The sequence below is a fragment of the Brachyhypopomus gauderio genome, chromosome 15, assembly GCF_052324685.1.
Source record: "Brachyhypopomus gauderio isolate BG-103 chromosome 15, BGAUD_0.2, whole genome shotgun sequence".
Lineage (NCBI taxonomy): Eukaryota > Metazoa > Chordata > Actinopteri > Gymnotiformes > Hypopomidae > Brachyhypopomus > Brachyhypopomus gauderio.
Genome location: NC_135225.1, coordinates 11,770,376 through 11,782,463, shown reverse-complemented (window position 1 = coordinate 11,782,463; position 12,088 = coordinate 11,770,376). Strand labels below are relative to the sequence as shown.

At 44.4% G+C, this 12,088-nt stretch overlaps 1 protein-coding gene across 2 annotated transcripts; it reads left to right on the top strand.

The window, feature by feature from the left end:
* The first annotated feature begins 5,813 nt into the window (after positions 1-5,813).
* On the top strand, positions 5,814-11,928 carry sncga (synuclein, gamma a). 2 transcript variants are annotated; one of them, XM_076974046.1, is made up of 6 exons: positions 5,814-6,153; positions 8,511-8,552; positions 8,631-8,758; positions 8,901-8,921; positions 10,115-10,171; positions 10,777-11,928. In XM_076974046.1, the coding sequence occupies exons 1-5, from the start codon at positions 6,033-6,035 to the stop codon at positions 10,169-10,171; spliced, it is 369 nt and encodes a 122-aa protein (XP_076830161.1). In that variant the 5' UTR covers positions 5,814-6,032; the 3' UTR covers positions 10,777-11,928. The 2 variants fall into 2 exon arrangements, with proteins under 2 accessions (XP_076830161.1, XP_076830162.1); XM_076974047.1 differs by lacking the exon at positions 8,901-8,921 and having other exon boundaries at positions 5,819-6,153.
* Positions 11,929-12,088: the final 160 nt, after the last annotated feature.

Sequence of the window (12,088 nt, the reverse complement as noted above, 5' to 3'; positions counted from 1 at the left end):
TCTTTGGAAACTCCCCGCCCCCCCATGTCAGAAAATTACACTCCCTCACCCTCTAGTCCCCCCCCCTTTTTTCCCACCTCCCATAAGGCCCCCAGTGCTCCCCCATCTCCTACTCATAATGGTTTCAAAGACCTACCACAATCCTCGGAAGTGAACTTCCCACCCACCCTCAACCAGCTCCCTGTGGAAAGGTCACAGGGGCTCCAAACAATGATCCCGAACCACTCGCCCGCCCCCTGACCCGCACGCCCACTCTCACGGAGCTGCGCAGGACCAGCGAGGAAGCGGCCCATTTCTTTTGGCAGGTCCCTGGAATTCCTCTGCCCTTATCTCGTCTCCTCCCGAGCCCGCTGCAGGCCAGCTGCGTCCAGGAAAGGGACCCTAAAGGAAGAGGACTGGACATATGGTGAAGGAAGATCCTGTTCATGGTACAGGAAGGCATAGACGTGGTGGGTTTCGCGTGCACACTAAATCCCTCACAGGCCTGCTTGTGTTTCTCACTGCCTCATTACCATCAGTTGGGCTGAGGTGAGAGGGGACAGGAGCTGTGGAGACCTACAGACGTGAGGGTTCAGCTTCTGAATGACTCACTGTTTGGTTTGAAACTATAGATTTTTTTTGTGATTGTTGTTATAGAAGTAGAAACAGATGTCTCCATCCCCCAACACACACAAACACACACACACACACGTATACACAAGACTCCACCACACTAGATTGTACCTGGAAATTATACTGTACTTTGGCATTTCTTTTTATGATTTTGTTGTGGATTGTAATAAGTATTCATGCTACAGTGAGCTCTGTTCTATGTTTGGAGTGTACAGGAAGTTGACCTCCGCATTCACATCTTTCATGATCAGAAAAATGCCAAGGAGTGAAAACCTGTTCAGATGGTCAAACACATAAATGAAACCAGCACCACAGATGTTAAACAAATCCAACTAGCACTACAGATGTTAATTTGCCTGATTGAAGCATTGTGTCTTTAGAGACAATGAACAGGACATTTGTGGCAGACGCTGAGGGCTTCAACCATGCAAGTTACAGCAGGAGAAATTCTACACAGTGAACAGCAGATGGCAGTACTTTCACACACAAAATTAAATCAGGGAACACAAGACATTGAAAGATATGATGGGATAAGACTTTAGGATATGAAAACACTTTATTAATCCCCAAAGAAAAATTAGACAATTTTAGCAGCACAGCAATGGGTACAGTAAGGCCCTAGATGTGTTACAGTAATACGTTTCCACAAAAGCAGCTGTCTGTCTGTAGACAATAGTCATGTACAGAAGAGCTCACCTGGTGCAGAGTGAGAGACCAGTGATGCATAGATACACAGTAGTGTCTGAAAAGCAGATGAATTGGAGTGTGCAGTCTCAGGGCTACGGGGAGGAAAGAGACTGTGTGTGTGTGTGTGTGTGTGTGTGTGTGTGTGTGTGTTAGAGAGCAGCTAAACATGGACAAGGAGAAAGATGGGGTGCCATCTACTGGCTAGAGCACTTACTGTGAGTGTAGTTGCCCTTGTTTAATTACACCTAACACCTTAGTGATGCTTTTCACAATGTACTCCATATGATAAAGCTGTATAGAATCTGTTCTTAAGGCCTTGAAAGCCCTCAGTGGCTTTTATAAGGATCCGTGACAAACAAGCCAAAGCATGTAGTGAACTGAGGGAGAGTAAATGACTTCCTTCATAAGTAACAGGGTCCCAATGCCATCTCTGTCACCAGAGAATAGAGGCCCAGTCTACAGGGATTGGTGAGCAGTTAATCAGAGACAAATTGGAGCAATGCTGAGAAACACTCCCTGGCTGAAGATCAAAGCCACACTGAGCCATGTCTCACTGGAAGAAGATCACGCACTGGCCCACAAGCTCGCACTGGCCCACAAGCACGCACTGGCCCACAAGCACGCACTGGCCTCAGCTCAGATATCACGAGTCCAGAGGTGGTGATTGGCCTGAGGGTATCTACCGTAGCACAGATGGATCATAGCCTGTTTGTGCTGTTGGTGTCGTCTGGCCTGCAGATCAAACCACTGTGTACTCTGTGTACACTGTGGTGCAAAACCACACCTGGGACACACCTGATGTTTCCAGGCGTTTGAAAAACAGATCCTGAAAAGAAAAAACCCACTGCATCTCGCATACATCTTACGAGTAATGTGTTTAATTTATTACTTTGTTTACTGCTGAGCTGGTGACAAACTGAGTGTTACAGGCACTCTTCCAACACATGAGATTCTTCGTAACAAGCCTCCATTGTTGCAGCCCCCGGGGAGTGAGGCCAGGGTCCAGTGCTGCGTCTAGCCCACCCCCAGATCTCTCCCACAGCACTTGCAGGCTGAGAGAGGCCATGGATGGCTCATTTGCACCACTGTGTCATTTCGTTCAACCTTCATTATGTTCAAAAGATGATGTTTGGCAAATTTGTTAAAATATTTTCAAATATGTTTGAGTACAGTTTTCATAGGTCACTGAGGTGTGCACAAACTGCTTCAGGTCATAGTTGGTAAATCATGCAGATTTAATGAGACGGGTGAGTCACATAAGCGGCAGGCCAGGCTGGCTGCATTTTAGGCTGGCTGTATTAATCACTCTACCACGTCTAACACGTTAGTCTGCATTCTACAGGAACATGTGTACGTGTGTGTGTAGTGTCTGTACAGGGCTGGTCCTGGATCCTGGGAGGGGTTCTGGGGCATGTGCACCATCTCCACCCCTCCTGATTTTCACCCCTCTGACTCTGAGCTCCACCAATCCTGAGTGATGAAGTAAAAAGAATCTGCAGTGAAGGCTTTTCGACCCTCCCCCCTCTAGCTGATGTCAGTCATCTTATTCAGGGCAGCTACTGACCTGACAAACAATAGCTTAAAAATAAAAAAAACTGTTATAAAATTCAAAGCATTTTGTGTGTAATAGAGAGGCAGCCATAAACTGACCACACATACATGCACATAATAGCATATCATCAGAGATGAGGGCCATTAACAGATTTATACAGTGCAACCAAGCATGTTTACAAGTAGACTGGTATTCACTAATAGGCTCTTTGAGTAAGACCACAGAACCACTGCTACTTGATATGGCTTTTTAGATTTGCTCAGTGTGGACTAAGAGCAATATAACAATTATTAGGTTTTGATTTGTTTGCTTTTTTATACATAATAATTTATTAGAGTTGTGTAGGGCATCAATTTGCCATTTTCAGTGTGTTAAGCAACTGAATGTTAACTTTTGAAAACATAAATTGAAAAATAAGGCAAACAAACAATATTATATAATCAGGAACCTCCTCACTAAAACAAAATTCTAGTGTTGGCTGTTATGAGCTGATATTATTATTGGCAATGGCTTCTGAAGCCCGATGACTGCCATAGACCTGTGGGAGAAGAGACCGGGAGTGTGTGCTGCTCACACACCAGTTCTAATTGCTCCTGCTCTTCTCTGGCATTCTGAGACTGGCGGTGCCTTGCCAAGATCCTTTGTTTCTTATTCTGTACGGACAGTTGGCATTCATAAAGAAAATGGCTTAGGTTTCCTACAAGGCATAAAAGCAATCTGATATTTTTTTATTGTAACTCCCTACGGAGATGCTCCAAATATCTTAACTGCCCAAAACATTTTTTTATCAGGTTCTCAGGAGATTAGAGCTTAAAATGACCTTTGGAATAATTGCTGTATGTCTTCATTTGATATTTTTTTTAACTATGTGTTTTAAAACTATGACTTTGTCTCCATTTTTTCCTCATAATGTGATCTTCACCATTCCTCCGTCTCCCTCTGTCCATAAAGGGGACGCCTGTGTTGGAAGTGATTCAGAGATACGCTGTGTCCTTTCATCTCTCCCTCCTGCGTTCTTATGCCTGGGAGCGGCTGTGCTCTGCAGGCTCTGGGCCCGTTAGAGGGCTGTGGTGTCTCTGCCTCGCTGCACCCTTACAGTAACTGCAGTCAGATGCTCTGTTTGCTTAGTCACAAAGCTTCCTGGTAATCAGTGGTGTGTGACAACAGGAGACTTAATGTAGCATAATGAGAACTGACATAAACAGAGTGAATGTGGAATGCCCACTATATACACAAAAACAATCTCATTTCCCAACTCATCATATTTTCAATCATTTAGCATCATTATACACAGAAGGTGTGCTACGTGAGACTTTAATGGGCACAGCAGTCCTAGACTTCAAGCTAAATCCAACACATGATAAAAAAACCCCCACTAAAGTCCATCTGCCAATAACATATCTTAATCTCACTAAATGAATTTTGTGTTTGTACAAGGCTTTGTGTGGCTCTGTCTCATGAGGGAGTTGGGGCTGATTTTCGCAGCGCTCTGTTAGATGTTTGGGGGCAGGTCCGGTGCTGTTGGGGCCAGGATTGGCCCTTCTGCTACATCTAGGAACCTCATGAGCAGATTGCCAAGAAGATCAGTGGAGCCTTTAACCCCAGTATCCATTTACACACTCTCATTTTCCTGGCAAATGCTCTATATATAGACCCATGCAGACAGTCGTCCAATTAGCTTGGACAGAGAGTGGCCAGAGACCCTAAAACGTTAGGAGGAAATTTCTGCTGGCTCAGCATGGTGTCCAGCCTGAGGCCACTCTGATAGGGCAATATGTCTCAGCAGTTTTGTCTCAGACATTTTGAGTGCAACATTGAGTTCATGCATCTTGATCTGTGTTTATCTAGCCTGCTCCCTTTAAAAAGGACACATTTAATTACATGAATGACACTATCCAGATTCCCCAAAGCAGCAGACGTCCTGTTATTCAGACCATATAATACAATAAAACATCTAAGACCCTTTGGCCGTCAGGTCGCCATAAAGGTTTAGATTCAGAGGTGGCTCGAGAATGGGTGTGAATGCTGCTCAAAATAAAAGATGCATACTTATTTTTTTGTGCTTTCATATCATGCACATCTTCACATGGGCTAATCACTTCCTGGTTTTGCAGTTGTGCACCTTGCATGGTGGTACAAAGGCTTCCTCTTAGAAGTAAGTAATTAAGGGAATAGTTGGACATATCACTGACATTAATCCATTTTCACCTAACACAAATACTGCTAAAAGCTTATTTAGTTTCAAGGCTAATGTAAAGAAGAAATGCTTTCCACAAATTAGCACTGTGCAAACTGTATGCCCAAGTCGATATGTATTTCTAATCAAGTGCTTAAAGGAACGGTAAGTAATTTTTGCCAGTGATTCTTCTTCACAGTATGATACAGCTGGTATACTGACACCGAGTGGCTTGTATGTGTCAGATTCTGTCCTAAATCTGTTTAAAACATGGCATATATAACATACATATACCCTTGTGAATCTAAGGCAAAGCTAAGGACCAAACAGGTCTTGGCACATCATCTACATTTAGCATAGTACAGTTTATTTTACATATTTTTTTGCTAAACTATGAGATATTTCAACTGAAATGAACAATGTTTTCCATTATACCCTTAGATTCATGCCCTTTAAATTGGAGAAGGTCATAGGACTTTAATTAATAATACATTTATTATGGGCAAATGTATAGAAATCCATAGGTTCAAACACATACCGGTTCAACAGAGCATTATTCATTACGAAGGCTAAAAAGAGAACAAACAATGTGTTTGGCTGTTGTCTACTCCATTTCTTTCTTTCTTTTTTACCCCCCTTCTCCCTCTCCCTCTCTCCCTCCCTTCCTTTTTCTTCTCTCTCTCTCTCTCTCTCTCTCACTCTCTCTCTCTCACTCTCTCTCTCTCTCCCCCCTCCACTAGACACACTGCTCTCCTCATTAAGGGCGTCCCTGTCTGAGCTCTAAGTGCCCAGCCCACTCTCATAAGACCGGACCCCTCTGGCGGACGTAACCACACGCCTTTGCCAGGAGCCTCAGCAGACAGTCCAGCAGTTCCACCGTGCAGCTCCCTGCCGCAACACTGCCACAGCACTGCCACAGCACAGCCACAGCACAGCCACAGCACAGCCACAGCACATCCGAAGCACAGCCATAGCCGAAGGACACAGCCCAACCCAGGCATCAGAATGGACGTGTTCAAGAAGGGATTCTCCATCGCCAAGGAGGGCGTGGTGGCGGCCGCAGAGAAGACTAAGGCTGGGGTAGAGGAGGCCGCGGCCAAGACCAAGGAGGGCGTCATGTACGTTGGTGGGTACAGAATCTCCCCATTCCATGTGTGGATATCTGGTATCTGGTGTAGTGGGTACTGATCTAGAGCTGATGTGTTTCAGTGTCAGACACTGACCATTCAGATTCCATTTGTTTCTTGGCATAATATTTGTTTTAATCAGGCCATGACCAGAAAGTAAATCATGATGTGTTGTTGGTTATTTAGTTGAAGTTTTTGTTTGTTTCTACAATTTGCATTACCACTGATAATATATCTGAAAAGGTTTCTAGATGAGTCACTGTAGTATACTGTAGTCAGAGATGTAGAGATATTCTAAATTGTAGTATACTGTAGTCAGAGATGTAGAGATATTCTAAATTGTAGTATACTGTAGTCAGAGATGTAGAGATATTCTAAATTGTAGTATACTGTAGTCAGAGATGTAGAGATATTCTAAATTGTAGTATACTGTAGTCAGAGATGTAGAGATATTCTAAATTGTAGTCAAGTGCAGAAGGTTTCCAGAGAAACAGGATGTTTCCTATTCTGATAACAGAGGTATCGGGCACTGACATCTAAGAGGCTGGTGGGTTGATATGGAGAGATTTGGGGCACTATGGGGGCTTTGGAGTTGAAGCCTGTTTGTATGCATAAGGACAGGAGAGGAGAGGAGACGCACTCTATGACAGGAGAAGAGAGGAGACGCACTCTATGAGCAGCTGTTGTATTGCCTGTTCTACTCCTAGCATAACATGGGCGAGAGTGAACCTCACCAAACCCTGACTGGATGCAGACACTGGGCACCTTAGGGGAGCGGGAGTGAGCTGCCACCCTCTAACTGTGACATGGACAGTTAGATATACAGTATGAATGTGACTGGAAGCGGGTGGTGGGGGGTTAGTGCTGAGTTCACCACCACCCCGCACTTCAGTTCCGACATTTATCAGGCCAGCCTGTGGCGGTTGGATATTGACCAGCACTGTCCGTATACGGACACACACGCATGCGCACACAGCTAAAGCCCCAATGTATTCTGCTGTGTCATAGCGCAATCAACCTGTTCCCTGTTTAACTCTGTGGCTCCGTCTGTATCCTTACTGACCGCAGTCGGTAGGGAGGGAGGGAGGGAGGGAGAGAGAGAGAGAGAGAGAGAGAGCGATGCGATCAGTTCATGCCAGAATGACCAAGATGCAGCAACCTCATGGATTAGCAATGACCACGAGCTCCCACTAGGTACATTGACCACTGGGCACGTCTACTGTACTTTAGACTAGCAGCTTCAGTCTTTATTTCTCTGTCTTATAATTACTTTACTAAAAGCTGATCACATAGCACATATTCCTATTGATTTTTATGTTTTGTACTGTTGAGAATAATGACTCCTAACAGCAGTGATGTTCACTCATATGTTGTATTAGCTGCACTTCGTGTAGTGTGTGTGTGTGTGTGTGTGTGTGTGTGTGTGTGTGTGTGTGTGTGTGTGTAAGCAACATAGTATGTTATGCCATGCCATGGGAAATTAAGAGCCATCAAAGCCATTAAGAACCATCAAAGCCCTTGAATGCATCACATGCACTCTGGGGGACTGTATCTGCATTTCTGCAGACCTGAGAACTGTCTAGAGATCTGACTATAGTACTGAGGAAGTGTGTCCTCATTCATGGGTGTGTTCTCCACTGCTCCGCCCGTGGGTGTGTTCTCCACTGCCCCGCCCATGGGCGTGTTCTTCACTGCCCCGCCCATGGCTTACTCTTGCTACATGGTGTGGCAAAAGAGCATCGCCTTGGTGTTCACACAACATGTAAAACGTGCAGATACACAACAGGAAATGTACAGACACAAGAGAAGACACACAGCAGAAGACGTGCAGACACAAGAGAAAAGACAAAGCAGAAGGCTTTGGCCTGTGTTAACATGGGTCTTCTCCACTGAGCCTGACACAAGACTAACAGAAGCGCTGGCGTCCCTGTTACTGGTTCATTACTGGCTAATTGGTGTAATTCCAGTAGTATTACAGTATGGTTTTTCACAGCACCACTGCCCTGGTACACCTGAGAATGGATCATGGCCTCAGAGGGGGGTAGTCTGAATTCTGGGTATGATAGTGTAGCGCTCCCCTGTGCTTCTGGGACTGGGGTGGGTGGGGTGGTGTCCTTTCTCCCCTGAAGGTGCCCTTTGAAAGTGGGCAGACACAGAGCGGAATGATGCAGCAGAGAACAGAAGAGGATGCACCAGCCCCACAGAGCACACCTTCATCCAAACACGTGTGCGGTTTCCCTCACTTTAGGTTCAAATGAAGTGAAGCAATTAAACAGGAGTTTCTGTTGTCTTTAAGGTTCGATGTGAGCAAGACGACTTTACAATTTAACCTTGTTACGTTTTGACTTTGTTATAGGGACAAAGACAAAGGAAGGTGTGGTTTCAAGTGTGAACACAGGTGAGTAGCAGCCTGAAGCAAAACCCTAGCTTTAATTTTTTTTATACTGTGAGTACAAATCATGTTTAATGTGCACAGTTGCACAGAAGACGACTGAGCAAGCGAATCTTGTGGGCGATTCGGCCGTAGCCGGGGCTACCCAGATATCGGAGAAGACCGTGGAGGGACTGGAGACTGTGGTAGCTTCCTCTGGACTGGTCAACCCGGTAAAGAAGCACTTCCTGAACCCCTGCACCCTCACTGACTTGTTCTGTTGTCTTTTCTTCGGCTCACGGTTACTCTGTTTTTTATGATGTGAATGACTACGGTCTTTAATGGCTTCTCTTCCTCATGTGCGGATGTGGCCAGGATGAACAGCAAGACACAGAGGTGCTAAAATGGGCTCAGACTTGTAGCACGGTCTCATGCTTTCTGTTAAACACTTCAACCCCCCCATGTCATACACCTAAGGGAACGCCTAGAAGCCCCAGCAGACATATGTCTGCCAACATGCTTGAGAGGCCTCATTCTGAGCCATGGTTAGACCCATGGTGAAGTAGGGACATTAAGATTCCCCTCCTGTCTCCTAGGCTGCAGCCTGGGATTGAATTACTGGCCAGACAGGCGTTCTGGGACAAGGGTGACCCTCTGGCAACCTACTCTAGCCAGCAGTGTTGAAAGCCTCATTGCAGCATGGTCAGAATATGTCTAGGGCTCTGCTGGTTGTGTATAAAAGCCCAGTGGGGGATTGTGAAGAAAACGAATCCACCTATTCTGCTTTGTGGCACCATAACCCGTGAGCAGAATGTAATACGATTACTATTCACGCTTGAATAGGTACTAAACATGCTAGGTTGCTACATTCAGATCATGCTAATGGTACATAGTTAGTTCCTAACTCTTACATATTGTTGCTTTTTTATGCTGCAAATTTCTTTGTCCAATTATGAAATTGGAAGTCTATGATGCAGCACTCATGTGCATGTCAAGCCAAACACATTGCATTCATATTTCTAATATTTCCTCACTTGCATCAATCCAACTAACATCGATCCAACTAACCTGAAAGGCCCCATGGATGCTACAGTTATCATCAGCGTTTCAACCTTACAACCAAGAAACCAAAAGGGCAACAGCATGAAGAATCCGCATGAAGAATCACATTTAGGAAATATATAAAACTGATATAATAACAATAATAATAGTTATACAGTAGTAAGTCAAGTTTATTTGTATAGCACCCATAAGACAGAAGAAAAATAAATCTTATTACACCCCTAGATCTATCATCTTGGGAAGATCAGTAAGCAGTATAGTATATAGCAGTATATATAGTATATAGTATATACCCCCCCCCCCCGCTCAACAACTTATGTTTGCCAACGCCGCCCCGGATCTCAGGTCAGAGCTATCTGCCAAAATTGGACCGTGGAAAAATATAATTGATTACCCCTGGTATATAGTATAGTCAATAATCCTACTAGTAAATCATTCATGCTGCTGTAGCTCCTTTGGTGGTAATGAGGTTGTATTTGTATGTCATGGAGCTCCTGGCTGAGGTGCTGTTATCCGTTCTCTCTCAGACAGCACCCTCCAAGCCCGAGGAGCAGGCAGAGCAGACCACAGACGCCGGTCAGTAGGTAAGACAGCGAGAGAGAGCCACAGACAGACTAAGCTTTGATGATCAATGAGAGAAGAAGAGAAAACCGAGAGAAAGCCAGAGAGGAAGAGATAGATAGATAGATAGATAGATAGATAGATAGATAGATAGATAGATAGATAGATAGATAGATAGATAGATAGATAGATAGATAGATAGATAGATAGATAGATAGATAGATAGATAGAGCTGGTGGTAAAAGAATTGAGGTGGGAGAATGACTAGCTCAGGGTGGGTTAAGATATAGGCAAGAGATCAAAGAGCAGGGTGTGTGAGAGAAGCAGCCACCCAGAGGAGGTTGGAGGTTTGTCAGGAAGGGAGGTGGAGGAAGCAGAAGAAACACCACAAACATCAGTGACCGAAATAAAGAGACAGAAAGGCAGTGCCAATGTGGAGGAGAGGAAGCCAAAGATAGTTCTCAATGGTGAAAAGACTCTTAGTGATCTGTGTACTCTCTACGTTACATGCTGGCTAAGTTGTTGGCTGGCTGAGTGTTGTAGAGGCCTAACATTTTCCCTGCCTTGATACAATTGCAGTCATATTCTCTTTCTCATTTTGACGTGTTTGTTGATGTTTTTCTTTTAGGCTTGCTATCTCCAGGGCCATTGTCTCCTTCACATGGTCTGCTGGTTGCTCACAAGGAGAGTTGCAGTCCGTCCCCAGCAGTGTCCTGTATCCTGACCCTCCATCTGCGGAGACAGTAGTGCACCCGGAAGCTTTTTAACGAGAGATGGTTCTTTAAAACCATGTCTGATACTCCACAAACAGTTCTATTTTAAATGATTGGAGTTTGGAAGAGGTAGTGTTATGTAGTAATCCAAGCTTAAGAGAAATGGCACGCCAGTGTTCGCCCCCCCCCCCCCCCCCCCCCCCACACGCACACACACACACACACACACACGCAGCCCTCGCTGCCTGCTGTCATGTCCTTGGGGTGAATTGTCCTTTGTCCTGCTTGATTTTTGTCCTTCGGTAGTTTTGGTCACTGAGGTACACTAAGAGACCGCCATAATCCCAAATCAAAACAGTACTGCCGGTTCACCCTGCATCTCATCTCATTCTCGCCTTCCCTAATGTCACCAAACCGTTAGCCTTAGCTCTACCTACCTACTATATGAACACATACATACAAACACACACATGTGCCTCTTAGAGTTTAGCACTATAAGAACATTTTAAGTGTGTGTACTTGTGTACTTATATTTATCTCCTACTAACCAGTATCCTAATAGTCCCACTAACCCTGTGTATGAGTTTGTAACACCTCAGAACAATACAGTCAGGCATCTGTGTGTCAGTTTAAAGAACGCTAAAGCCATCTTGTCTCTGAATGTTACTAATATCCTCGCAGGTAAAGTGCTCATGTAACCCAGACTCGCTGCAGACTAGAACAAGACTAGACAGATATGATCCGGTAAGCGCTGATTGTGATTGGCTTTTTCAGTCACTGATTTAAAATGTTGTTTTGAAAGAAATTCTGCTGCTACGGCGACACAACTAAACAACTAAGCTTGAGTAACACTTGTGTCCCTAACCCACTGATCACGTTTGCTCTGGAAAAGGATGTGTGGAACTGGTCAAAACAGAGTGTTTTTGTGTGTGAAGGCATGCATGTTGCCTCAGACACTGTGCACCACCTGATCAGAACACAGGCTATGACTCATCTTCACTCACTTTCAGACATGCCTTTTTTCCTATGAATATTGCAGTCCAAATAAATTATTTCTTAGAAACAAATTTGCTCCCCTGTTATTTTTTCTAATAAATAATAATACACTCAGAGCAGAGTTTATCAAAAATTAAACAAAAGTAGATTTAACTCACACTGAACTAAATTAATAAATTCCGAAAGCAATAATATACACACCAAATAACAATGGCACTTGGCCAATACATT

Excerpts from the sequence above, each read along its gene's own strand:
- sncga (XM_076974046.1), top strand. The coding sequence starts at position 6,033 with ATGGACGTGTTCAAGAAGGGATTCTCCATCGCCAAGGAGGGCGTGGTG. Across the intron at positions 8,759-8,900 it reads CCTCTGGACTGGTCAACCCG|GATGAACAGCAAGACACAGA; the intron begins GTAAAGAAGCAC and ends GGATGTGGCCAG. Across the intron at positions 8,922-10,114 it reads ATGAACAGCAAGACACAGAG|ACAGCACCCTCCAAGCCCGA; the intron begins GTGCTAAAATGG and ends GTTCTCTCTCAG.